The sequence below is a fragment of the Colletotrichum abscissum genome (assembly GCF_030869225.1).
Source record: "Colletotrichum abscissum strain IMI 504890 chromosome Unknown Scaffold_3.1, whole genome shotgun sequence".
In the NCBI taxonomy this organism is placed as follows: Eukaryota; Fungi; Ascomycota; class Sordariomycetes; order Glomerellales; family Glomerellaceae; genus Colletotrichum; species Colletotrichum abscissum.
Window position 1 is genome coordinate 134383 of NW_026850209.1, and position 23316 is coordinate 157698.

General features: G+C 55.5%; 9 protein-coding genes across 9 annotated transcripts; 3 read left to right on the forward strand and 6 right to left on the reverse strand.

Annotated features, from left to right (window-relative positions):
• Nucleotides 1–163: 163 nt before the first annotated feature.
• Nucleotides 164–1069, reverse strand: CABS01_01402 (nicotinamide N-methyltransferase; the record flags this gene model as incomplete). The annotated part of the gene is made up of 1 exon (XM_060534782.1): nt 164–1069. The coding sequence occupies one exon, from the start codon at nt 1067–1069 to the stop codon at nt 164–166; it is 906 nt and encodes a 301-aa protein (XP_060397971.1).
• An 83-nt stretch (nt 1070–1152) lies between these two features.
• Nucleotides 1153–1765, forward strand: CABS01_01403 (uncharacterized protein; the record flags this gene model as incomplete). The annotated part of the gene is made up of 2 exons (XM_060534783.1): nt 1153–1249; nt 1569–1765. The coding sequence occupies 2 exons, from the start codon at nt 1153–1155 to the stop codon at nt 1763–1765; spliced, it is 294 nt and encodes a 97-aa protein (XP_060397972.1).
• A 2471-nt stretch (nt 1766–4236) lies between these two features.
• Nucleotides 4237–6504, reverse strand: CABS01_01404 (uncharacterized protein; the record flags this gene model as incomplete). The annotated part of the gene is made up of 1 exon (XM_060534784.1): nt 4237–6504. One exon carries the CDS (start codon nt 6502–6504, stop codon nt 4237–4239), a length of 2268 nt encoding a protein of 755 aa, XP_060397973.1.
• A 1020-nt stretch (nt 6505–7524) lies between these two features.
• On the reverse strand, nt 7525–7620 carry CABS01_01405 (uncharacterized protein; the record flags this gene model as incomplete). Its single annotated transcript, XM_060534785.1, has 1 exon — nt 7525–7620. The coding sequence occupies one exon, from the start codon at nt 7618–7620 to the stop codon at nt 7525–7527; it is 96 nt and encodes a 31-aa protein (XP_060397974.1).
• Nucleotides 7621–8146: 526 nt separating this feature from the next.
• Nucleotides 8147–8332, forward strand: CABS01_01406 (uncharacterized protein; the record flags this gene model as incomplete). Its single annotated transcript, XM_060534786.1, has 1 exon — nt 8147–8332. One exon carries the CDS (start codon nt 8147–8149, stop codon nt 8330–8332), a length of 186 nt encoding a protein of 61 aa, XP_060397975.1.
• A 1493-nt stretch (nt 8333–9825) lies between these two features.
• Nucleotides 9826–11750, reverse strand: CABS01_01407 (uncharacterized protein; the record flags this gene model as incomplete). Its single annotated transcript, XM_060534787.1, has 4 exons — nt 9826–10670; nt 10784–10840; nt 11202–11305; nt 11506–11750. 4 exons carry the CDS (start codon nt 11748–11750, stop codon nt 9826–9828), a joined length of 1251 nt encoding a protein of 416 aa, XP_060397976.1.
• A 4674-nt stretch (nt 11751–16424) lies between these two features.
• Nucleotides 16425–16544, reverse strand: CABS01_01408 (uncharacterized protein; the record flags this gene model as incomplete). The annotated part of the gene is made up of 1 exon (XM_060534788.1): nt 16425–16544. The coding sequence occupies one exon, from the start codon at nt 16542–16544 to the stop codon at nt 16425–16427; it is 120 nt and encodes a 39-aa protein (XP_060397977.1).
• A 663-nt stretch (nt 16545–17207) lies between these two features.
• CABS01_01409 (uncharacterized protein) lies at nt 17208–17318 on the forward strand (the record flags this gene model as incomplete). Its single annotated transcript, XM_060534789.1, has 1 exon — nt 17208–17318. One exon carries the CDS (start codon nt 17208–17210, stop codon nt 17316–17318), a length of 111 nt encoding a protein of 36 aa, XP_060397978.1.
• Nucleotides 17319–22437: 5119 nt separating this feature from the next.
• On the reverse strand, nt 22438–23112 carry CABS01_01410 (uncharacterized protein; the record flags this gene model as incomplete). The annotated part of the gene is made up of 1 exon (XM_060534790.1): nt 22438–23112. One exon carries the CDS (start codon nt 23110–23112, stop codon nt 22438–22440), a length of 675 nt encoding a protein of 224 aa, XP_060397979.1.
• Between the last annotated feature and the right edge of the window lie 204 nt (nt 23113–23316).

Below are 23316 nucleotides of genomic sequence, written 5' to 3' on the forward strand. Positions count from 1 at the left end.
TCTCAGCATCGAGAGAGACGGAGCGGAGTGTCAAGGTCCGCACCAATGGTCCTTATAAGTCAAAACCCCACCCATGTCGTGGTTCTTGTTGTCCACTGACCGTGACCGCTTGTCTGTGGCCACCATAGTATGTATATTTTATTCTTTTTGTTCTTCTTTCCTCTCACGCGGCAGCCTTGCGTTTAAGCACCGCAATAGTCAACCACCTCTTTCGGATCGTCACGTCCTCGATACCGCGGTCCCAAGCCCACTCCCGCTCCTCGCCGTCGCAGTCCCGCTCCCAAATGGACTCGACCTCGAGCCCGGCGTCCGCCAGGCCCGCCTCCTCGAAGAAGCCGCGCATCTTGGGCCGTCCCGTGTGAAATCCGGCCACGACCCAGCACCGGGACTCGGAGCCTTCTCGCATGAACCAGGCAATGGACTTTTGCAAGTTGGCGTGCTGCCAGGGCATCCAGAGGCAGTCTGCGACGAACAGCCGATCGAAGGCGTGCTTGTTGGCGATGGAGAACGGATCGTCGAGCTCGCCCCACGAGTGTCCCTCGACCAGGACCTCGCGGGCCGTGAGGGCGCCCGTGGGGGAGACGGCGGGGACGATGTTGCGCGTGGCGTTGAGGCGGAGGGACTTCATGACGGCCGGGGCGGGGTAATCCGTCAGCACGGTGCGTTCCGCGCCGAGGAGGGCGGACATGATGCTCGGCAGGGCGGTGCCGGCGCCCAACTCGAGGGTTGTCTTGCCGCGGACGTCAAAGTGCGATAGTGGGGGCCCGAGACGGAGGGGCACGGCGGTGTCGATACCCAGGGTGCCGGCCTCGACGAACTCGCCGAGCTGGAGGCTCGAGTTCCAGAGGTAGTGGCTGAAGAGCTTGCGGTCGTCGGCGGCGTCGGGCTCGGCGAGCTCAAAGGTCAGGGGACGGCGGAGGTGCGGGGAGGTGTATTCGATGCCGTTTACGGCGTCGCCGTGTTGGTTTGTGACGTCGTCGGGGAAGATTACGCCGAGGGAGGACATGAGGTAGTCCTCGGGGGACTCGGCGGGCGGGCCAGTCAGGGAGATGCGGGATGTGAGCGCCATTATTGACGGATAGGAACGGAGAAAGAGCGCCGGGGGGCCGGGATGTCGAAGGAGGAGGAGGAGGAGGAGGGTGGGCAGTCGAGATGCCGGGGATCCAAGGACGGCGAGACACCGAAGCGAACGAAAGCGAGTACGACGACGACGACGAGGACGAGTTTGACAACGAGGTACCTGCCGCGAGTAGAGTGCTGTCGTCGAAGCGCAGTGGCGTTAGGGTATGCGTAATGCAAAAAAAAAAGACTTGGGTAAACGGGGAAAAATTGTCGTCTTTTTCGGTGTGTGCGCGCGCGCAAGGTCAGGAGGAGGTCAAACGGCGCATGGCGGGGTAGTCGAATTGCCCCGCCATCCACCGAGTTGCGCTACGGACACCTACCTAACAACGTACACCTTCCCTCAGTCACTGGTCAGGCGGCATCGTGCACAGCGAGTCCGAATCAGCGAACAACCCCAACGACAGAAAAAACAAAAAAAGACCGGGAACGACACCGCCATGAAACAGGGAACACGTCGATTTTCGAAAGATGGGACGAAAGAGATGTGGCGTCTGTCAATGCCGAAAAGATGTCCTCGCGGTGGCACCGACAGGAGGAGGAAGAAGAAGAAGAAGGGGTACGCATACACTACACAGGACGCACAGCCATCAGAGCCGCAAGGAACCGCACTCGCGTCTGCGTCCGCGTCCGCGTCCGCGTCTGATATCAGTGATGTGGGATGAAAAAAAAAAAAAGATGTTGAGCCTCACGACGCCACGGCATGAAATACTGCAAGAGATGGGACGGGGGGAGGCGTAGAGGACGTGGACGCGCACCACGGCACAGGGGCACCGCTGCCCATTAGGAGTTGACATAACCTGCCCATGAGGTGGTTTCTTATGTAAGTTTGTAAGGTAAGGTAAATGTGTTAATAGTCGGATGGCAGGGTTGATCGTGAGAGTGGGAGCTTCCCTGGAGAGAACCATCAGGATCATCCAGGTCGGTGATAATAGTGCACCTATACACTACTACTCCGTACCCGTATAGTGGTATCCTTACGCAGTAAGCGTGTACGTGGCATGGTACGCTACTTTACTTCAAACCTCATCTCTGGGATGCTCTGCAAGGTACGAACCTGGAGCTTGGAGCCTGGAATCCCCGGGGACTTGGCCCCCGGGGCAGAGGAAAACAATTACCACGGCGCGGATGCTGCCGCGACACAGCCACACTGGCCACGATGTTTTTTCCTCCATGTACTGTGGTAGCTTTCCCGCCTGGGCTGTCCCTCGGTCGGTGCGTCGGGGGCCTCTTCAGGGACCACAGTGCCGGAGAAAATCGTCGTCAGCGGGGTCCCTTTTTCTGCGTCTCCGTCCTTTCTTCCAGCGGACCGTAGGTTATCAGTGGAGGGAACCTAAGCGCAGGTGGCTGTGCAAACAAATCGCTGCAGACTGCGGAGTGGTCCCCCCCCCCCCCCCCCCCCCCCCCCCCCCCCCCCCCCCCCCCCCCCCCCCCCCCCCCCCCCCCCCCCCCCCCCCCCCCCCCCCCCCCCCCCCCCCCCCCCCCCCCCCCCCCCCCCCACCCCCCCCCCCCCCCCCCCCCCCCCCGTAGCCGAAGCTTAGCACTGCTAGTGGGCTCGCAGGAACCCGCATCCCGACAACAGGTTTCCGCTCCACCCCTCCTCTGGGCTCCCTCTCCCTCTCCGTCATGACCACCACCACCACTACCGCCAGGGAACCTCCCACTAACAGAGGAGACCAAAAAAAAAAAAGATAGAGGTAGTGCAGTGCAGTGGCTGTGCCGCCCTGTGCCGTCCACTCGCACCCGCATCCGCAAACCAGATCCCTTCTCTGCCCCAGATCCAACCATACACACACACTCTCTTTCGTCCATTGAGTTTTCCAAAGTTACTCTCTCCAATGTGCAAAATGCTTGTAATTAGTAGTACAACCACACACACACACACACACACACACCGACAATAGGTAGGTAGACTGCGGCCACAACATGCGCATGCCACTCATGCATGGCTATTTTGATCCTCCCTCGGGTCATCCTCATCCTCCTTCATCATACCTCCCCACCACAGCATATCATGCTTACTTACGTAGGTACCCAAACACGAACAAACGTAATCCGTACCTTACATTTTCGTCCCATCGTCATCAACCATCCGTCCATCCACCACCCTCGATCCCGAATCCCGTCAGCATGCCCCCCCCCCCTTCTCTGGCCAGCCACAGGTACGGGTACGGGCTACCCAAACAGGCCGACCACCGGCCACCGGCCACCAGTATCCTCATCCTCCATCGGCTCATCCTCCGTCGCTCGCGGCAGAGCGCGGAACTCGGAACCACCAACCACTCACCAGTAACCGTTTATTCTTGCTGCCTGGCACTCTAGGATCTTAGGGGCTTGGGGAAAAAAAAAGCAGCTAGTTAGACTAGCTGATGAGGTCGCACAAGAACCAAGGCACCCACCCCCATCGTGATTCGTGATAAATCTGGCAGTCTGACACGCTTGATAGGGGATCTTAGGGCCAAAGAACAAACCCCCCCCCCCCCATCACCATCCCCGATCCGGTAATACCGCTGCGAGTCTTCGGCACGACTATCCATCCCATACAACTACAGCCCGTCCACACTCCCTTGCTTGACACTATTGCTGCCGATCTTTGCTGCCAATCGCTGACCCTGTCGCGCTGTCAAAACCGTCAGTCCTGTTCCTGTTCCGTCATCCCTTGTTTCCGACGAGTAATCAGATCGGGATTCGTTATCCAAATCGCATCATTCCCCATCTATACCCGAGGCATCACGGTTGTAACTCATCACGGCGAGTGAGAAGAGCGGGAATAGTGACAGTGAAAGTGAGAGTTGACAAGTGTCTCTTGTTTTATACCATCGAGCCTTAGGCTATCATATAGTATAGGGTATCAATCAAATGCTCCTTTTTCTTCAAGGGGCAAACAACATGGAACTTATTCCGTCCAATCATGAACCTCATGTCCATCCCGTCCTCGTAAGCCAGTCGTTGTAGTCCCGTACAAGTCTGCGCCAAACCATGCAACACCAAAATGTAGTGTAGAGATTTTTTTTCCGCTCGTCAAAATCGCTCCCGCCCAAAAAAAAAAAAAAAAAAAAAAGAATGAAAAAGAAACGAATGAAGCATCCCGATGATATTGTCCTCCGCCGCCTTCCATTACTGAGCCGCCTGGCAGCTCTCAAGCATCGCCTGCATCTCCCGCAGCTGCTCCTCAGTCGGATCGTCAGAGATCCAGGGTCCCTTCTCCTCATCCGTCGCACCAAGGAAGCCCTCGGCACGCTTCAGCGTCTGCACGTCCAGGTCTGTCACGTAGCTGTTGCCGTCCGTGAGCTTGATGCGCACCTCGTGATCCGTCGACAGCATCATGTCGTCCTTGGCCAGTCGCCGAGGACCATCAAACACTGCCATCACCCGCTTCTTCATCGTCATCTGGCCCTTGTCGAAGCCCCAGGAAGAAGGGTAGTCGCGTCTGTTCTTGCGACCCTTGGCCTTGACAGGCATAGGGCCGCCTCCACGGGAGTGCGTGAGGCCGCGCGACTTTTGAACACCGTTGACCGGGTTGCCCTTCCTCTTGGGCGACGCGCTGACGCGCTGCTTGCTGTCTTCCTCGTCATCGTCCTCCATCATCTCCTCGTCGTCCTCCTCCTCGTTCGAGGGCATCTGCGTCTGCGTGGGCAGATGGTTCTTCTCCAATGTCTGGTGCACCTCCTTGTCGTTCTCAACCTCGGCCAGGCGCTGAGCGTTGATGGCCTCAGAAGGATCCTCCTGCTGCACAATGCGCAGCACACAGTCGTCCAAGTGCTCGTAAAAGTCCTGAGCGTTGGAGAAGGTCTGCGAGCAAGTGGAACACTTGCCAGTGGCATCGGGAGGGTATCCCGCGAGCTTCTTGCCGCTGTTGGCGCTGCTGCTCTTCTTGCGACTGTTGGGTGGTGTCTGCTCGACGCCGTGGACGGCTGTCAAGTGACGCTTGAAGACATCGGCGCGGTTGAACGACTTCTCAGCCGCTGAACCGGAGCCGGGGCAGAAACCGCACACCATGGTTCCCTTGTAGTGCGTCAGGGTGTGGCGGTTCTTGTCGTACTTGCGAGCGAATCCCTTGACGTGGTAGTCGCAAGTCACAATCGGGCACTTTTCCGGCCGCTCAGTCTGGTGAGTGAGCATGTGGGCCTTGAGGTCTTTGAAGACCTTGCCGCATTCGGGATGGGGGCATCTCTGCTTCTCCTTGCCCTCATCGCCGCTGTAGTTGTTGCCATCAGAGTAGGTTGAGGGGAATGAGTGAAGGCTGGGGCGGCGGGCGTCACCGGGAGTAGCGTAAGGGCTGAATTGCTGCTGCTGCTGTTGGAAACCGCTGTGGAGGAAGGGCGATTGACTGCCGTTACGAACCATTGACATTGACTGTGATGAGGGCGAGAGGGCAGGCGAGGTGGGATACTGGTTGGGGTTCTGGAAGTTGGCCATCATGGGGCGGCTGATGTCGGGGTGGATCAAAGAAGGGTCTGGAGCGGAGAGGTGGTCAGCGGGCAATGTGCGATAAGGAGGATGATGCTGCTGCTCGACAGAGGAAAACCAACAAGAAGAACCAAGAGGAGCGACGAAATGGCCGCTGCTCTGAGAAAAGAAAGTAGAGACTCGAGGAGTCTTTGGCGAGTGGCCCCAGACGGGCGCCGGAGGAGAAGAGAAGGAAGTAGAGCTAGGAGAGACAAAGGACAAGCTTGACTTGCGCGATGCGGGCGTGACAGGGGATGAGGAGGACGAGTGAGTATCCAGCACCGGGCCCGAGTCGCGCACGCGCACAGCTGAAGCTATAGCGGTGTTGGAAGAATGAGAGCCAATTGACTCGTGTGAAGGAGAAGGAAAAGAAGAAAGCGCGCGAGATGAGGGCGCAAGAGTGGTTCTAGAAGCGTTTGGCAACTCACCCACGAAACCCGGGGGCTTGGTGTTTGCAAATTCGAACGTTGCAAAGTCTTCCATACCTGGGCCGGCGTAGGTCGAGTACTCTGTACCGGCGGTGTTGTAGTAGTCGTGGGGCACGATGCCCGGGGTCACAGCGATGCCGGGGTGCGCCCAGTCGAGGATTGGCGCCGGCTGGTCGTTGTGTGATTGGGGCGAGCCTACGTTGGAGGAGGCCGCCGATGGTGCTGATGCGGTAGAAAGGTTGGAAGAAGGCAGTTGGAACTCGGCGTCCTCGTAGAGGCCAGGTGATGTGCGTCCTTGGTACATAAAGTTGTTGTCGTAGAGGGCAGGCTGGTGATCCATTGCCATGGAGGTTGGGAACAAGTAAGAGGCGTCGGCAGGGATGCTCATCTCCATGGGTGCTGTGCTGAAGACTCCCTGTGGTGGCTCAGGGTAAAGAATGTAGTCGTCGTGGTGCTGGGGGCTCAAGTGCCTGGGGAGCATGGTATATGACTGGTCTATCGAAGCCATTTTGTAGGAGATAGACGTGTGTGTGTGTATGTTTATGGTAATGTGGTGAAGAGAGAGGTAAAGGGTGATGATCTGTGGAAGGCCTCTCGGTCAAATCCGAGTTGCGAAGTCGCAGAGTTGATGTTATATGGTTGGTTGGTTGGTTTGCTGTAGCTGTCGCTCAGTCCGAAGCAAAGCCACACAGTTGCCTTGTATTATGCCGTCACTGCTATTCTTCCCACTGCTGTCAGTCGTCTGTACTATTTGACCTGCTAAAAGCTGCTGCGCTGTGCTGCGCCTGCTTTGGATGTGGGGCTGGTGAAGCGCACCTGCAGCGATGTTCATGCCCGCGGCGTTTCCGCGTTGTGAGGTACCGGGCCGTTAAATGATTGGCGAATGCTTTCTCTCTCTCCGTCTTTCTCTGAGCTTTACTTTGCGCGCGGTAGTATGCCTCTGAGGATATGGTTCCTGAATATTTGCCGCGTCAAGGAACCAAGTGTAGTAAGAAGAGAGTTGTTGCTGGCGAGAGTGAAGTAAGAGACGGTGGGTGGAGGATGTCTTTCTTGAAAACGTGTGAAAGACTACTAGGTGATGGACCGTCGTCTTGGTGTCGTGGGTATCCGGAGATCTGGGTCTGATAGATAGATGTAGAGACTGATGGGGGCGAGAAACAAATCACCAAGAGCCTTGGGGGCTTCACGACTGATATAGACCGGCTGCGAGCTACGCTCTTGTCGAGAGAGAGAGAGAGAGAGAGACAGACGCAGAGACAAGAGACCACCACATCTTGCAGACCGGGGGCACATGGGTTCGGCGGCCGTGGCTTGCTTGCTGTTGGCACTTGGGGACCCGGTGGACGACGCGGATCAGTCTCCTCCAGATGGTGAACCCCCAAAGATGACAGGGGACCAAACGCCCAGGGGGCGGAGGTCGTAGGGCAGAGCAACAAGCAAAAGCGACGAGAGCGAGCAAGCGGCAGCGGCAGCAGCAACGCCAGAGTGAGAGGCGGTACCGTACCGTACGCCGACCTTGCGGCAGGGGTCAGGGGTGCGTCGAGCGGAAAGGGGGCGTGGTGGGGAGGAGGGTGGTTGCTGGAGACCTCGACTTGGGTGTGTGGTGGGCGTGAGCCTTGTTCATGGGGTGTGTGGGTGGTGTGCGTGCATAGACCAGACGAGAGGCGGCTTCTTCTTCTTCCCTCGTTCTTGTTGCTCCTCCTCCTCCTCCTCCTCGCCTGTCTGCACCATCCCCTCTTGTCCCCTCTGCTTCCGTGGATACCTCATTTAGCGCAAGATACGCACCCAAACGAACTAGCCTTGCTTGACCTGGCTGGAGGGGCTCGGCCTGAGGGCGCCGGGTAGTAGAGCCACGAAACAGCGCCCATTCCAGACTCGGTTTTTCGACCTTCGACTGCGAGCCTTCTCGACACTTTCAAGAGACTCAGAGAGAGGGGGGTGTGAGTCCTTCTTCGTTGTCTCTGCCCACCGATGCGGGATGCCAAGATCTGTCTCTGAAATGGTCTCTCATTTCCATCCGTTGTGCTCTCTGAGCCGTCTGCCGCGGTGGTGTGCCACAGAGACAGACATTCATTAGCTTTGGAGCGAAAAGGAACCATCTATCGTCGTCTACAACACACCTCGACAACTTCTGTACGCCGTATGTGTTGATGGAGACGGGTATCTGGGAACGAGATGGTGACGGCCAGCCATACTGCGTAGGTAGTCGCAATGGGTACTTGATAGCTCTGGTATTCAGTACTTTGCTGGCTAAGCTGGTGGCCTCCGACAACCAGACCTCACACCCACTGCCGCGCTACAGAATGGCAGCCAGCACCCCCTTGGGCCAGTGCTGACCAGGGCCGCCAGACTCTCAACAGCTTGGGCCTTGGTACATCCCTGGCATCGAGAAGTACGGTAGACAATACTTCTCGCATGTACAGTCGGTCAAGTTGTGTCCACTGGTGCAGACCCTGGTATCTGGCCAAACCCCCCTTGAGCGTTCGAGTGCTCTCGGGTCCTGTCCCAGTAGGTAGACGCGAGGGGCCTGACAGGGGCCCCAAATGAGACAGGCAGCGAAGGTGCAGAAGCTGTACGAAGCATTCCCAGATAGTAACTTGTCAGGCCCAAGAGCCTAGTTGGGAGTCTCCGTCTGCAGCTGTAAGTATCTCACTTCGTAGTCTGGTAGCCTGTTGGCAGCGTACGAAAAAGCAGAGCCGTTCCCCCGCCAGTCAGGTGTGGTGCTGGGGGCGTCGCTCTCCGCCGCCGCGGGATGCCGTCGGTATGATTTGGATCTATTGACCCGTCTGCTGTGGGAGGTGTCGACGTCGCCGCAACCGGGTTGCAAAGCACTGCACCAAGTGCCTACTCCGTAGGGCTCAATCATCCGTTTCCGCTCTGCTGCCGACCATGCGTCCAGCGTCCCTTGGTTCGTCCTCCATGAACAAGGAGATATATTGGATCGCCAGTGTACATGCAGCTCATGTCGCGAGCCCGGTCTGCACAATGACAAAAGTATTCGTAGGTCTCTGGGTCTATGCAAAACTTTCTTCTTCCTGTACCACTCTCCCATCAACTCTCACATCGAAAATGGCGTCGCAACTTTCGACCGTGCTGTAAATTCAAGGACCTGGAAACAGCAAGCGGTATATGCAAGGTCCTGCATATGCTGACGGACGTAAAGCAACGTGAGGGTTCGAAAAAAAGAAAGTTGACTTGGAAATAGTGTGCATGAAGCACGTCCAACAGCCACAGCCCCCTTTCGCCAACCTCAGAGCCAAATGTGGATAGCAATAGCCAAAGTTGTATCTTGAGGCGACAACAACTCGCCAGTGTGCGTCAGATGCGTCAGTAACAGCTTGGGCACTCCGCATGTTGGCCTCAAAATGGCATAACTTGACTCCAAAACGGGCTTCATCGTCAGTGAGGGGGGAGCGGGTTATTGTGGAGGCACTGGCGGGAGGTGCTGCTGCGGTGTACTTTCTCCCACACTCTACGTGTCTGTCTGTATTTGTGCTCTGTGTCTGTAGGTCGCGCCGGTACACATATGGTGTTGCGTTGCTTACTGTAGGTAAGGTGTCGACGTGGTTGAGGGGCGGGATATTTTTACTCACTGCACACTGCGGGTGCTCGTGCTGTGCTGAACAAGCCTCCTTCATCCCAGGCCCAGGGATCTCTCTCATTGCGATTTTGTACATGAGTGTGGGAGTTGGCCCAATGAACGGCGTCGCGCCTCTCTCCACGCTTGCAGCCCGTGGCAGCACTTTGGTGTGCAAGCCGGGCCCGCCTTCGACTTGTTGGTGTGCACAGCCCGGCCTTATCCGTCCCTCTAAGTTATTAGTCGAAACCTTTAGAGGTTGGACATGACATTGGATGTCCTGCAGTCACCCCATATCGCGCTGTTCCAGGCGGTGCCTGGAGTGTGGGTAGCACTGTTGACTGGATATAGCGACCTCGAACCATACGACGGCGCCTGTGCCTCCTCAAAGGTAATGGGATCATGTACGGGCCGGAGAGAGAATCTGTACCGATCCATGTCTTCGTGACGGCCACTAATGTTGCTATTCCTCCCGCCCTTCCTTGGGACGACGATGCGTGTCAGCATCTTGTTCGCGGCATCGTGTCCCAAAACGGCATCGGGGCAGCTCAATCTTGTCAAGCCTCCAAGTTCCAGTGTGCGGGACAGCTTGCATCGTACATGTTCGACTGGCAGAGACAACAAGGTGGGCTGGTGGTTCAAAGTCTTCGTTGAGAACAGCCGTCCGACCACCGGCCACGACACGCGGCAAAAACATCGAGTTTCGAAGAATCGGGACGGCCCAAATAGAGTTCCACGACCCAAGCGGCGTGACTGAGTCTCTTGTCTGTGATGCCATGCCAATCCGGGCTGGCGGGTTTGTTGGCTGGTCCAAGGGTTCAGACGTTGGAAGGGTTCCAGAGCCGTTCGGTCATAGTCATCGCACGCTAGAGGCACCACGTCGCGGCACCGCTCTCTAGAGGCGTATTCCATCCAGTCGATGGCCAGAGTTCGAAATGGCCCAGCCCGAGACTTGATCTTGGTGCAACCGGCCCCTTGGGAAATGTATGTGCGGCAGGTGGAGACCAAAGTTCTGGTGGTTAGATGCCTCTTTTCGTCCTCAGTCCTCATGCCACCAAGCACCGGGCCACGATGAGACAAAAGACTAGTGCCGACCTCTGGAAAGATTCACGTTGTTGCCATTCAACGCCTCGTCTCCATTGTGGCAGGCAAGCCAGTGTTCCTAGATAGCCTTTCACGCTTCGTTGCTTTGGCGTTGCCTCGCGACGACTTGCCACGGCGGTCTCAAGCCTCTGCACAGAGTACGACACGTCGAGCTCCTGGATAACTATGTGCGTCGCATCGGGTTGGTGAATTCGAGACGTGAAGCCGGACCATTGGAACATCATCGTCCGCCGGCGTACCAAACAATGCCTTCTTGCTAGCGCGCAGGAGTGTGATGGAAATTGAAGTAATTCGCTAGTCTGCGTGGGATTACGGCCGTTGCCGCACGGGCTGAGCAAGGGCAATCTCACGCTCTCCCAATCTTGTATCCGTAGAGTTCGCTAAATCTTGACGATGTTGCTTCTTGAGTTGTCGCTAATGCCCTGGAGAGTAACATTGACCAAAGCATAGTTCGCAATAGCAGTCGCATTCAGACGTACACGCATAGGGTGGTTTCGCTTGGCGAGATTCGATGCGCTACTGACCAAAGCATTCCGCATCATGGGTCGCCGGCCGGGGCAGCTCACACGAGGCACCCATGGAAGCCATGGGGAACTCGAATTGTCTCCGCACTGCGAAAAAAACCGTACTGTGGTAGAGAGCCAACGTGGGATAACATCGTCCATCGAGACATGTCGCCCGATTAGGTGTAGCGGTGGCTCATCTGCCCGAGACCCTGGTTGGAAGCCTCTGATTGGCGCTTTTACGGCTCCCGCTATCCTTGCCGTGTAGATAGTCAAAATCTTTAAAAAGAAATCCAGGAGGCGGTGCAACCTTGCCGTCGTTCACCAGCCCCGATGAACCCCAACCTTGCCAAGGGCTGCCACCCAGATGCTAGGACGGGTGTGGGCAGTGTTCAGTGACTTGAGCATCCACCAATGTTTCATGCTCGTGGCACGTAGTGGTACCTTGCACTGGCCGGCTTGATTCCATCCCGTTTTCCTGGGAACATGGATGCGCCTTACCGACCCGGATTTGTTGTCCCTCAGAAACCCTGCAGTCATCAAACGTGGAAGCATGTCGATAATTGGCATCTAATATTGCCTGGCTCGCGGGACAGAGGATGATGCATGTACGAATATCTGTAGGCTGTAGGTGGCATCCTTTGCACGGCGTATTCCTTCCGTCATCTCGTGTTTATGGCGACGTCATGTGTGCTCCTTGCGACCCGTACAACGCTATCGGTTGATCAAATGTATCTACGGAATTCTGACTTTGACGGTCGGCTCTCTTGGTCACCGAGGATGCGTAGGTTCGTTCCGAGCAACGCAGGTAGGGATGTCGTGTCGACTTGGATGTGGTGCTCGCCGAGACTCGAAGATTCTCGCCGGAGCTTATGGTGTTAGCCTGGTGTCTCTGATTTCGAAAAACGTTTGGTCAGAAGGGCTTGTATGCCGGCCGGGACTTGCAATGCTCCAAGAACCAGCCAAACGGAATCTGCCATGCTCTCCTTCTCCTTGGCGCACCTGTGCTGATGCGGGTTGCAAGCGTCATCTCGTCTTTGGACCCGCGTGCCATTGCTTCAAATGAAGCAGTCCGTAAGTGAGACTCGACCAAGGTGGTTAATAGCACGGGGCAGAGAAGTCCCCAAGCCCCTTGTTCTACGAGCGCACACATTGCATGCTTTCGTTTGGTGGCTTGCTGAAGCTCAAGGGTCTTCGTGTGGAGCCAGCGGACGGGAGCGATCCCGCCATTTCGAGGTATAACCAGCCGGCCGGCGTTGGGTAAAGAGGCATGCAGCACGCAAGCCGCTCCTGTGCCGCCCAGTCCTTTCCTGTAATCCGCGCGTCGGGTTCTTTCGACGCCGCCATGCATCTTGTCAAGGAAACCGAGCCTGCGCCTAGAGAAGTCGACGACGGTCAGCCTTACCGAATCAACAGCACGCCCTAAAGAAGAAGAAAAACAAAACATCGATCAAGGCTTCGTCGGATGTCCCAATGATCATTGCAACTCGCAAAGTCTCCGTTTACGCTCCTCCTGCTCGTAGTCAGGGGGCTGTTATGCATTCATCGTGCGGAAAGTTTGTCGCAAAATCTTTACGTAGACGCTTAAATTTGCAGTCGAACGCAGGGAGATGGCACGTTAGAGGGTGATGGCGCCGGGCACCAACTTGGTGCTTTCATTGGTTCAACCGACTCGATGTGTCCCCTCGCCGGAGACTTTAGCGTCCGTTGCACTGGCTCAATGTTGGATGATTGCGGCCATCCATGCCGCCGCGGGCCGGTCATATCATTGGTTGTGTCTAAGGTAGAATCTGAATCTGTAGTAAATAGGGGTCTCTTGCTCAACTGGTCGTTGGTGATGTGGAGTACGTGCGAAGACAACGAGGACCGTCGCTTGGATCGTGCTGACCGGGTAAGCTAGGACCAAGGGGTGAGGAAAGAGCGAATGGGAGGCATAGGCGTGGGCTCCCGAGGGATGCGCAGCAGTGAAGCATGGGTCGGGATAGTGACGATTGCGGCAACCAGAGAGAGACGTCGAAATCAGTGGGTGAGATTTGCGCATGTAGGTGTGCGGAATCGTGGCCTCGTCTGCAATGGCATTGGCCACATCCGACTGTGCCGCCTGGTCGGTGCATAACCATGGCTATGCGGGGGGTCGTATTCTATTGAAAATCAGGTTCAGAAGTGATCTCATGACTGACCGACAACGTGCAAGGCAAGGCAAGACGGCAAGCTTGGCGAGGGTGCAAGAAATGCTGCAGGGTGGAATGGGCCGAAGGGATGAGACGATCATAGTGACTTTGACCAGACGTACAATGCAATGGCAGGTGCCGTGGTATGGTACTTTGGAGCAAAGCGACTGTCGGCGGGATCGATAATACGACTTTGGCAATGGCTGGCGATAAACTCTAGAGTCTAGACCAGTCCGTAAAGTGAGCGATCCCACACAAGACGACGACGATGGTCCACTGACCCAAGAGATTGGGCTGCATCCGAGTCGAAGTTTGGTACGCGCAGATGGCGATTCAGGCGAGCCGGGACAATGCTTGTCTGGGACAGGGTACATGGTGCCGAAAATCCATCATGTTGGCGGTGGGTTCGAGGCCATGAACGAACAGTGGATTGTAAAATGAAGTTTCATTCTTCTTCTGGCAAAGGTAGACGAAGGCGAGCCGCGAAGGGGCAGAGCACATGGGAGATTGGCGTCAAGGGCGGCATGGCATCGCATCTTTTGTCGTATGTTTCTGGCTGACCCCAGAATGTTGCATCGGCAGTAGGATTTGGATTATGGATGATGGATCACGACCATGAAGATGGCCTCGTAGTGCCATGCCCATGTCGGCGTTGAAGCCCAACTATGGATGCTTTTGTGTATCCGAACCGCCGGGTCCCTTGCCGTGTACGCCAGCGCCATTGCGACTCTTGGGATGCTTCGTTTTTCTGATTTTGTCGTTGTGGCCTCCCCAGGAGCAGGCTACAATGTAACACAGTAGCATTGATGAATGCACATGTGTGGCTGATGACACTAGGGAATCTGGGAGACTGGCAAGCCGCAAGACTGGGTATCGGGATGGACTTGGGAGGTGCGAGGTGGGAGCATCCATAGGGCTGAGTCTGCCAGCCACCGCCGGGCTGGCAAACTCTCAAGTGCAGCAGGCAGTCGCAGTCGCAGTTGCAGTTGCAGTTGCAGTTACGGTCGGGTTGCAATTGCAGGGAGGATGAGATCAGGGGGAAGGCGCCGTCTGCGTCGTTCCCAAGGTACCGTACTCCCTCCGCAGTCAATGCCTTCCGTTGTGCAATTGCTGAGGTAATGGAAGGAACTGCGGAGTACCTAGGTACCTTAGGCACGGAACGTACCTACCTAGATACCTTGCCTTCCATTTGTGATCATCGCGGGAAGGTCCCGGTATCTGGCGTGTGTCTTTCTTTCCTCGCCTCAGATATTGTCATACCTGGTATTTAAACGCATACGAATGTCTACTTGGACATGGAAGTTCTCAACCACTCAGCGAAGAGGGGAGGAGTATCCGTAATTAGCTCCTGCTCTCGTCGCGATTGGCTTCTCCACGAAACCGCTTGTCCTGCCGGAGCACGGGGGGTGGTAGATTTTACTGCCACTGCGCAGTCTATGGTAGAGACAAGTGTCGCGAGCGTCAGATGTGGACACGGGGCGATCCTGCATCATCTTCCATGTCGTTGCAGTTGTTTGCTCGAATCACGGGCCGACTAGCCAAGATGCGGAGGTGAGGCACAAACGGAAGCACAGGGTTGGGCCACAGCATGCATATGCTCGAGACACCGACACCCATCATCCGAATGCTTGGGACGAGACGGACGGGACGACAGGCAGGCAGGTGCAGGGACGAACAGCGCAAGGGTCGTCGGTACCACGGTGGAGACATTGGAAGGGAGGGGTGCTTCGCACGGACCAGAGCATTTCCTAATTCGGCAAGCTGTGCGATAGCCTCACCCTCGACTTTCCTCCACTGACTGGCAGGCCGTAGGTACGGCAGGTACGGACAACTTCACCATGAACTGAGGTGTACAGATTGGAGATCCGACTGGTGATGTCCACAATGCTACCTTACTCCGTCCGTACGGGCTTTACTTTGCCATGCAACACAGAACTCCGTACGCAATTACCAGAGTCTCTCCAGTCTGCCGTGGACATAGTAGTTGGAAATTGACTGAACACCCATGGCCCATGGGAGTCGAGACCAAACATGACGGGAATGCGGGTTCAGTCAGTTTGATACCTGCTCAGAAGTTAGGACGGCCTGAGCCCCAACCTTTCGATTATCAGACTGAACCCCTTCCCCGGCCCAAGGTAAGGTAGGTTGTCTTATGCCAAAAGACACAAGACCCTAAACGTCGGTCGACTGTGAGAATTTGCGCACACCTGAGTACCGAGTCTACGCAGACGGAAGAAGTGCTCCATGGCCCTCACACAAGACTCCAAGACCTTCTCAGAAGCATCGTCATTGTTGCCAGCATTCTTCAATGGTTCTGGGTTACATCTCGCATTCTGCGGGGCGGCAGTACGGTGGATTCCCTGTCGTGATTTCCATTGCAGCGTCACTCACCTGGCGGTGACGGCGGAACGCGGGAAGAGAACAGCGTTTTTTATTGGACCTTGCAATGGACAGTTTTCATTGGTTGATGAAGCGACGATCGATGATTAAGGTTCCTGGGATCGGCGTCGCCGAACAGAATAGCAGCAGGTGGGGCCTATACCTCATAGACCTCTCACAGACCTCACACAGGGAAATATCTCGGATACGTACTGTCTGTCTCCATTATGAATGGAGACGAACGAATCAGAAGACGCCAATGTAGTTCCGTTTCCTCAATACCGCGGAACGAGAGACCCATCCACCGTCATTCCGTGTCCTACGGAGTCACATTCCTCATCCTCAAGCCTCAACCTGTTCACTGCTCAGTCAATAATCAGTCACCATACACTATGAAGTACCTAGCCCAACAGTGCTCTCCTAGGGTCATAGGGTGGAACTCCACGATCCACGATGCCACCGACAACCGTTGAAGCTTGTGTGGTTCTCGAATGTCGACGACGTTGGCTAGACTGGCGACTGCCTCATCGGATGGCTGAGACTTGGGCCCGCAGAGATTCGGTCGTTGGTTGCCATTTCAGATATCCATGCCAACGTTTCAAATACCCATCTTTCACTTGCTAAACCCGACCTTTTCTAGGAACTGAGGCGTTTCTATTGAGTCAGTTGTCGTTGTCGTCGTCACGTCGAGTCGTTACACCCAAGTCAGAAGCTCCAACATTGTCCACGGCCCGGGGCAACACTGCATACCTGGCCGCTGCCGGCCAATGGCTCGCATCCGATGGGATATCGACTCGGATTGGCGGGTTCGCATTCTTCGAGCAGAAGCATTGGCAGACAAAGAAAGGTTGGGTGTCTCGTTTCCCGACAAAATCAAACAAAAGTAACTCCGTACTCCATACTCCATACTGATACCTACCGCAGGGTTGGACGCATCCCTCATGCCTGTCTATCCGTATACGAACTATGAACTGCCGTCGCGGCACCTCATGACTGAAGAAAAGACGATTGCAGGCATGTCTCGATTCTCGACTCCTCGTCGACTTTCAGTCTCTTGTCACTGTCATGATCCACACGGGTCATGCGGATGTCATAAACGCGGGCGGGGTCACGAGCTGCCAGGGCCCAGAGCCGGCCTTGATGTCTCTCAAGGCAGCAGCATTTCGACCGTGGTTGCTTTTCTGTGTCGAATAGACGAGATGCAGGCTTTGTACAGCAAAATTACGCTAGCCAGGGGCCCAAGTTGCCTGCCCTGGGGATCATTTTTACCCCTGTTTTCTTTTCCACACACGCTGCACCCAGCCAGACGTGCGAGACAAGAGGGGGGAAGATGAACACCAGGGCTTTGGGCAGCAAATCGAGCCGTGTGTTTGCAGGACCCGTTTCTCTGGATTCCGCAGATCTCATATTGCAGGGTTTGGCCTTACCAAATCGATGCTGAGGACGCTTGCGACGAATACAGTAATAGTAAACGAGAATGACAAGGGAGCCCAGGCCCAAAACGGCTTGGGGCGGGCTGTCTTGGTGCGTCGGGGAAGTGTGGGAAGGGAAGCGGGCACGGCGGGGCGGGAGGATGCTAGCGATTTGAAGACTCGAGCCAAGCATCGACCCGTGGGCCTTGTCTTCTGCCCCCAAGGGCCCAAGACTGTTACACAGACCATCACCACGCCTGAGCAGGTTGCGACGTCGGCCAAGTCTAGTCTGGGCCTATACTGGGCTAGGGCGACGACGGCGCGATACTGCGTGATGGTCTGGGGGGTTTGCTAGTGTATGGCAAAATCAACGGTTTTGCCCGTGCCGCAATGGCTTGTGGCGGACTGGCGGCATCTGCCTCCAGGCTTACGGTTTGCCAGGCCTGCCAGAGTAGACGGGCACCAGGTTGGCATAGCCTGTAGCGTGATGGACCAGACTCCTGGGACGACGATTCAACTCTGGGGTGTGAGAGTCGGTTGTTGACAGACTACAGACAACAGTACCTGCGTGCAGAGCCGTGTCCTGTAGGCATTCCTTTGAAGCACGATGCGCTTGCCACCACCAACTCGCTGTGAGTTGGCCGTTGTTTCTTCCATTTGGGGGCCAGGACCAGACCACACGCGGAGGCTTTCGCCTCAAAGCTTCGCTAGAGGGCCCAAGGCCATGGATATGAGGGGAGAGCTGGGAGACCCTGTTATGAATGTGTCTGGCTAATCTATGAAGAACTGCCAGGATATCAAGCCATAGACGTCTAGCTCAGGACCGAAGCCGTTCCCAGACCGATCATGTCCTTGATGTTTCATGGCCCTTGCAGAGAGATGGAGAGGAGTAATTAGCAGTATTTGGTAAGACAGGCACGGCATCTCTGCCCATACTCCCTTCCATAACAAGTTAACAATCTAGTGCCCACTTGTTCGGTGCCACTAACAAGAGCAAGAGGAGAAAAGACATAGAAATGAAAGGAGTGGGGCTTGTGAGAGTGCAAGTTGTGGATCATGGTCGGGGCGGGGAGAGAGAAAGGGGGGGGTGTGGAAGACGAAGAAGCGGTGCGGAACACGTGAGAGACAGCGGTACGTACTGCTTCGCGGGCAAGTGGAGATGGAACAAGACTGCGAGATTGTGACTCGGTACGTACTGACTTGGATGAGGCAGCAAGAAAGAATGAAAGAAACGTCCCCACCACGCGTCAAATCAAGGTTTCTATCTTTAACCCCAAATGAGATAAACTCCGAACACACGCAGCACAAGCGTCTTCCCTGCCGTCCACAGATGCCTTACACAGTTCACTACGCAAGAAAAGAGCGGGGACCGCAAGGCACACATTCCCCCGCTGCTTCATGCTCTCCCAGAGAAAGCCTCGCCTACTGCACCACATACATTGCATCTTGACCGACCTCCATCACAGTACCACACTACACTACGACAGCGGACAGTGGTGATCCAGGCAAGCCAGGTTGTCCTCTACATACAATGGATCTGGATATACCCCTAGGCGCTATGGCACTTGGAGCCGCTTGCTAACGAGACCCGGACAGACCATGCATGCCTATGCCTTGCCCGCCCAGAGTTCTGAAAACCAAGGTAAGGTTGTCAGTCCCTTGGCCCTTCACACTCCACTACCAGGTGCGGCATCTACGCAGTAAAGGACCCCTCCCACTAACCGTCGTATACCGAATCCGGTTTGGCCTGAAATTCACTGAACCTCTTGGCTTGGGCTTCGTTCACATGGAGAGCGGATCCCTTTTTTCTCCTTCCCCTCGGCCTTACTACGACTACACTCCCAAATGGACGAACCTACGGCACTGTCGTACAGGCTTCAACCCCGTTCCAAACCTTCCGCGGAATGCCCCCAGTTCCCTGCCAAGCGTGCCTTGGCCATTGCAAAGTCTCGCCCATCTTCATTATTCCGCAGTACTTGGAGTACGAGATCATGGGCATGCATAGCTTGACGAAAGTGGGCGCGCGAGCATGCACATACAGTACGGATACTCCAGTCTCCGTGGAGGAAAAAGAAAAGAAATAAGATCGGTGCCCACGGCTTCTGTGACCTCAATCTCTTGGGGCGGGGGGGGACACAGCGGGGAGAGGGCCTGGCCTGGACCGTCGAATGGACGTCAAATGGCTACCTGACGATTTTATGCCCTGACAGACAGGGGAAGCAAAAAGATGATGGAGTGTCGTTGAAGACAATTACGCGCTACCTGCGATTGGCTCCTCCATCAGGTCTCACCCGTTGTGAAAAAGCATGTAATTGGGATACGTTCGGCCAAAACGTCCACGCTCGCAAGCACCCCCCGCAAATTCATCCAAACATGTACCTACTTACTCGACATTAGACGATTCGTTATCGTCCCATCACTCAGGATGAATGGAGAGCGCATCACAATCGCGCAAAGGGAACTGCATTCAGTCGTCCGCTGCTCCTCTTTCGGACCACTATCTCGGAGAGCCAGCAGTATCAGGTAAGGGATGGGAGATGTGGAAAGAAACCAAAGGGGAAGAAATTCGCATCTCTTACCAATCGGCGCTACCCCCGTTTGCAAAAACAACCCTTTCCGACTCCCGACTTTCGTCTGCCCTTTTTTTTTGCTCATCGTGATAGGTTGGCCGGCGGGAGATTGTCCTAGTACCAGTATGCAGGCTTTCCAAAATGGGTTTGGCGTATCGACGTGTGGAGAGCTGAGGACGGGGGGACAAGACAGGCCCATGGGCTCATCAGTCACTCCCCTGGCCCTGGAAGTATTATACCGAATTTTTCGCAGTACGGATACTGAATCCCCTCCCCAATCCCCGTCGCCATCGTCTACTCCGTACTCCGTCACGTCCGTACGTACGGTCGGCGGCCTGCGGTCTGCGGCAGGTTTCCCCCTGTCCTATCCACTGATGAGGAATTATGGCTACCCGTCTTGTAGATCCGATGCTACGTCAAAGGTGAGCCGTCACCCGTGGGACTTCTCTGGGAGGTCAATAATGATCGACATATCAAACATGATGTGCCAAATCCCGGTCTCTTCTCTCAGTCTGCGTGCCTGCGAGGGGGGAAGGGGAGGGGCTTGGGGGGTCCGGAAGATAGATGACAGAGAGTGATCCACGAGATCCAGTGCTTCCATCATCCATGCGTGCCATGATCTCACTGAGAAAATGCAGAAGGGATAGGCAATGATACCTGGTAACTCCGTAGGTAATCCGTAGGCAACTACATAGGTCTCTCGACGGGAACGAAACGATGTCACGATCTGCCAGGACAGACGGAATTACGCAATGACACAAGCCTCACCTTTCTGTATTCGCTACTCTTACTCTATTTTCCAAGGTTCCTCTCTCTTGGATTCTCGCGCATTCGTTCTTCCTTCGCTCTCCGGGTCTCCCTGCAGCGTAGATCCTGCGCCAGTCCCAGGAACCCCAGGGCTGCTCTCCTTATTCTTTCTTTTCTTCGTTTCCCAGACCGCCGCTTGAATGCGAAGTCGTGCTCAGGCACTCTGGGTCCACCAGCACCAGCAGCAGCTGGGCCCAGGTGTTTTTTTTTTCACCGTTACATCGGAGACGAGAAAGAAGGTTTGATTCTCCAGTGGTATCCGTATTACACAGTACACTACCGCAACCACATGGAGGCTTGTCTGGCTGGAGGCAGAATCTTTTTCTGTTCGGTCTTGTCCGCGGGCCGGGGGTTCCATGCTTCACGATGAGCCGGGGGCCGCAGAATGACTGAAGCCTTTTCGACAACCACCAAGTAGTCGTGATGCGAGTCTTTTTTTTGTGGGAAAGAGTTTCCCTCGGGAGGCAGCCCAATCTTTGACTACCGTGGCTACGTAGTTCTTGTCCCTGTTGAGCTGGTTTTCCGTCCAATACTCTCTCCCATAGAGGCGCTCCAGATTCTCAAGCGTGGACACCCCCTCCCCCTACCTACTCCTCCATGATATCGCGCCTACTATCGTTCGTCCCTTGAGTTTAATGTATGTACGTATATGCGTTATTCCCCGATGGGAGGATGGGAGGGGGCGTCCAAGGGTCACCACATCATATACACACTCACTCTCCCCTCCCAGGCCGTCCAGACGCCGTCCCCGTGCCACGAAAATGAGATGTGTGTGTGTGTAAGGCGGGAAGCAAGCCCAGTCCCAGCCCAGTCCAGGCCAGCCCAGACGCCGTGATACCTGCGTCTACTGTCTGCCGGCAGCGGGCGAGTGTTGGTGATGGATCAACCCGCCCGGACCCCTATTTCGGGGAGTTTCTTTCCTCTCTCCGGTTTTCGCAGATGAGGAAGGGAATAATATCTCCGTAGCGCCTGCAAGAGTGAGATGGAGGCGCCGCGGGCAGGTAGCCGGGACCTCGCGGTGACCATAGTGATATCTTGGGTTATTGGTTGTGTTTGTTTTTGTCTGCATATAGAGTCCGCTGTTACACAATATCGGACTGTAATCCATATCTGCCGTAATACCCTTATCACAGAAACAGGAACACGCGAAAAAGCCCCCTTCATGGTGATGTTGCTGCCGTACGTTGAGTCTCACACTCAACGACTGAAGTTTTCCCAACAGTCCGGTTCGAGAGGCGCTTCCCGCGAGAGGAAAATCCTTGCTGGTCGGAACCAACGCAGCCCAACCATCCTAGCTTAACAAGGCGAGAAATCACTAACAAAGTAAACCACCATCGACGACACCAAAAGGCTCGCACTCACACGCGCACACACACACCACCACCAGATCCTGCCGTGCCTTGGTTCCCCTCCAACGGGCCGGGGAGGAAAGATGGACGATGAGCCTAAGTCTTTAGAGACAACCATCTTCTTTTCTTCCTGGGTGCCACAATTGGTCCAGCCCGGAGTTGCGGTCTTGCACGGCTAGGTATTGCTATTCTTTCCGTCTTCGGCCATGAGGGAGAGTCCGAAGACTGGCATAAGATGGTATGAGACTATCGAGATATAAGACCGGCTTGAAAATGTGCTCTTTCTTTTTTGGTAGCCCACTGGGCTTGAGCTTCAGAAAAAGAATCTTCACGCTTGACGACAGCGTCACACGAAGGACAGCTTATCTCGGAGTGAGAGAGGGGTAGCGGAACAGTCGTTTGGTACAACACTGTTTACATGCCAAAAACAAAGTCTGGCCTGGCCTTTCCACCTTGTGATAAAACCGCACCAGTATTCCAGACCATCAATGCCTTGCCACGAGGGATTGGAAGTTGAGGTCTTTGACCGGCCAGGTTTCTCTACACGACGTGGCGCGTGGTCTCTGCCGTCAACTTTGCAAACGCCCCGGCCTTGCAGGTGTCTCACTCCGCTCGAGCGCTCTATACCGCCCCAACTTTTCCGCGGTCCTTGAACCAAAGAAAGAGTGGCCGGCCACTTGGCTGGGTTGTTTTTGGCGCCGTGCTAAACGTTGCAGAATATGATAGCGGTTTGGTGAAGTGTGATGGGATAGACTGGCAAGTGGGCGCCTTGATGGTAACATCGGGGATCTCTCCTTGCAGTAGGGACGAAGCACAATGGCTTGTGACAGGGTAACAAACGAGGAGTTTTTACTAGTGTCCAACAAACGCCTTTGAGATACCGGCGTTGTCGGACTTTGCTTCTTTATGAGGTGGTTCCTCGTGGCGTCGTCCCATATCGCACCACCCCCTCTTCTCTGCGATGCATAGCAACGGCGGGAAAAACCGAAGAAAACATCAAAGTATCTCTCGGCACTTCTAGAGAATACAGGATTACTCGACCGTCGACCGAGAGCACGGGTGGACCCTGGCTTCAGATGAGACTGCCGTCCTTGCTCGCCGCGTGTAACTTCGGGGACTACGCAGTAGATCGTACGTGCGAGATGAAAAGTGACCACAAACAGCAACAGTGCCGGGAGGTCTTGTCCGCCCCCAGCGTTTGAGCGAAGGCGAAATAAGGCAAAGCTACCCGTGATGGTATCCATCTGCCATTACCGCAGTCTTGGGTCCGGAAGCACCCAGACTCTCGGGACTAACACATGCATCCCAGCAAAAAGAGGCGTCACGCCGGCTTCTGCTAAGGGGACGAAAAAAGGCCACTAAGCCAGCGTAAGGGTAGTCCCCCCAAACGCGAGTCGCCTCTCCTCTCCCTCTCACTAATCCCTCGAACAATGGGCTTAGGCACGATA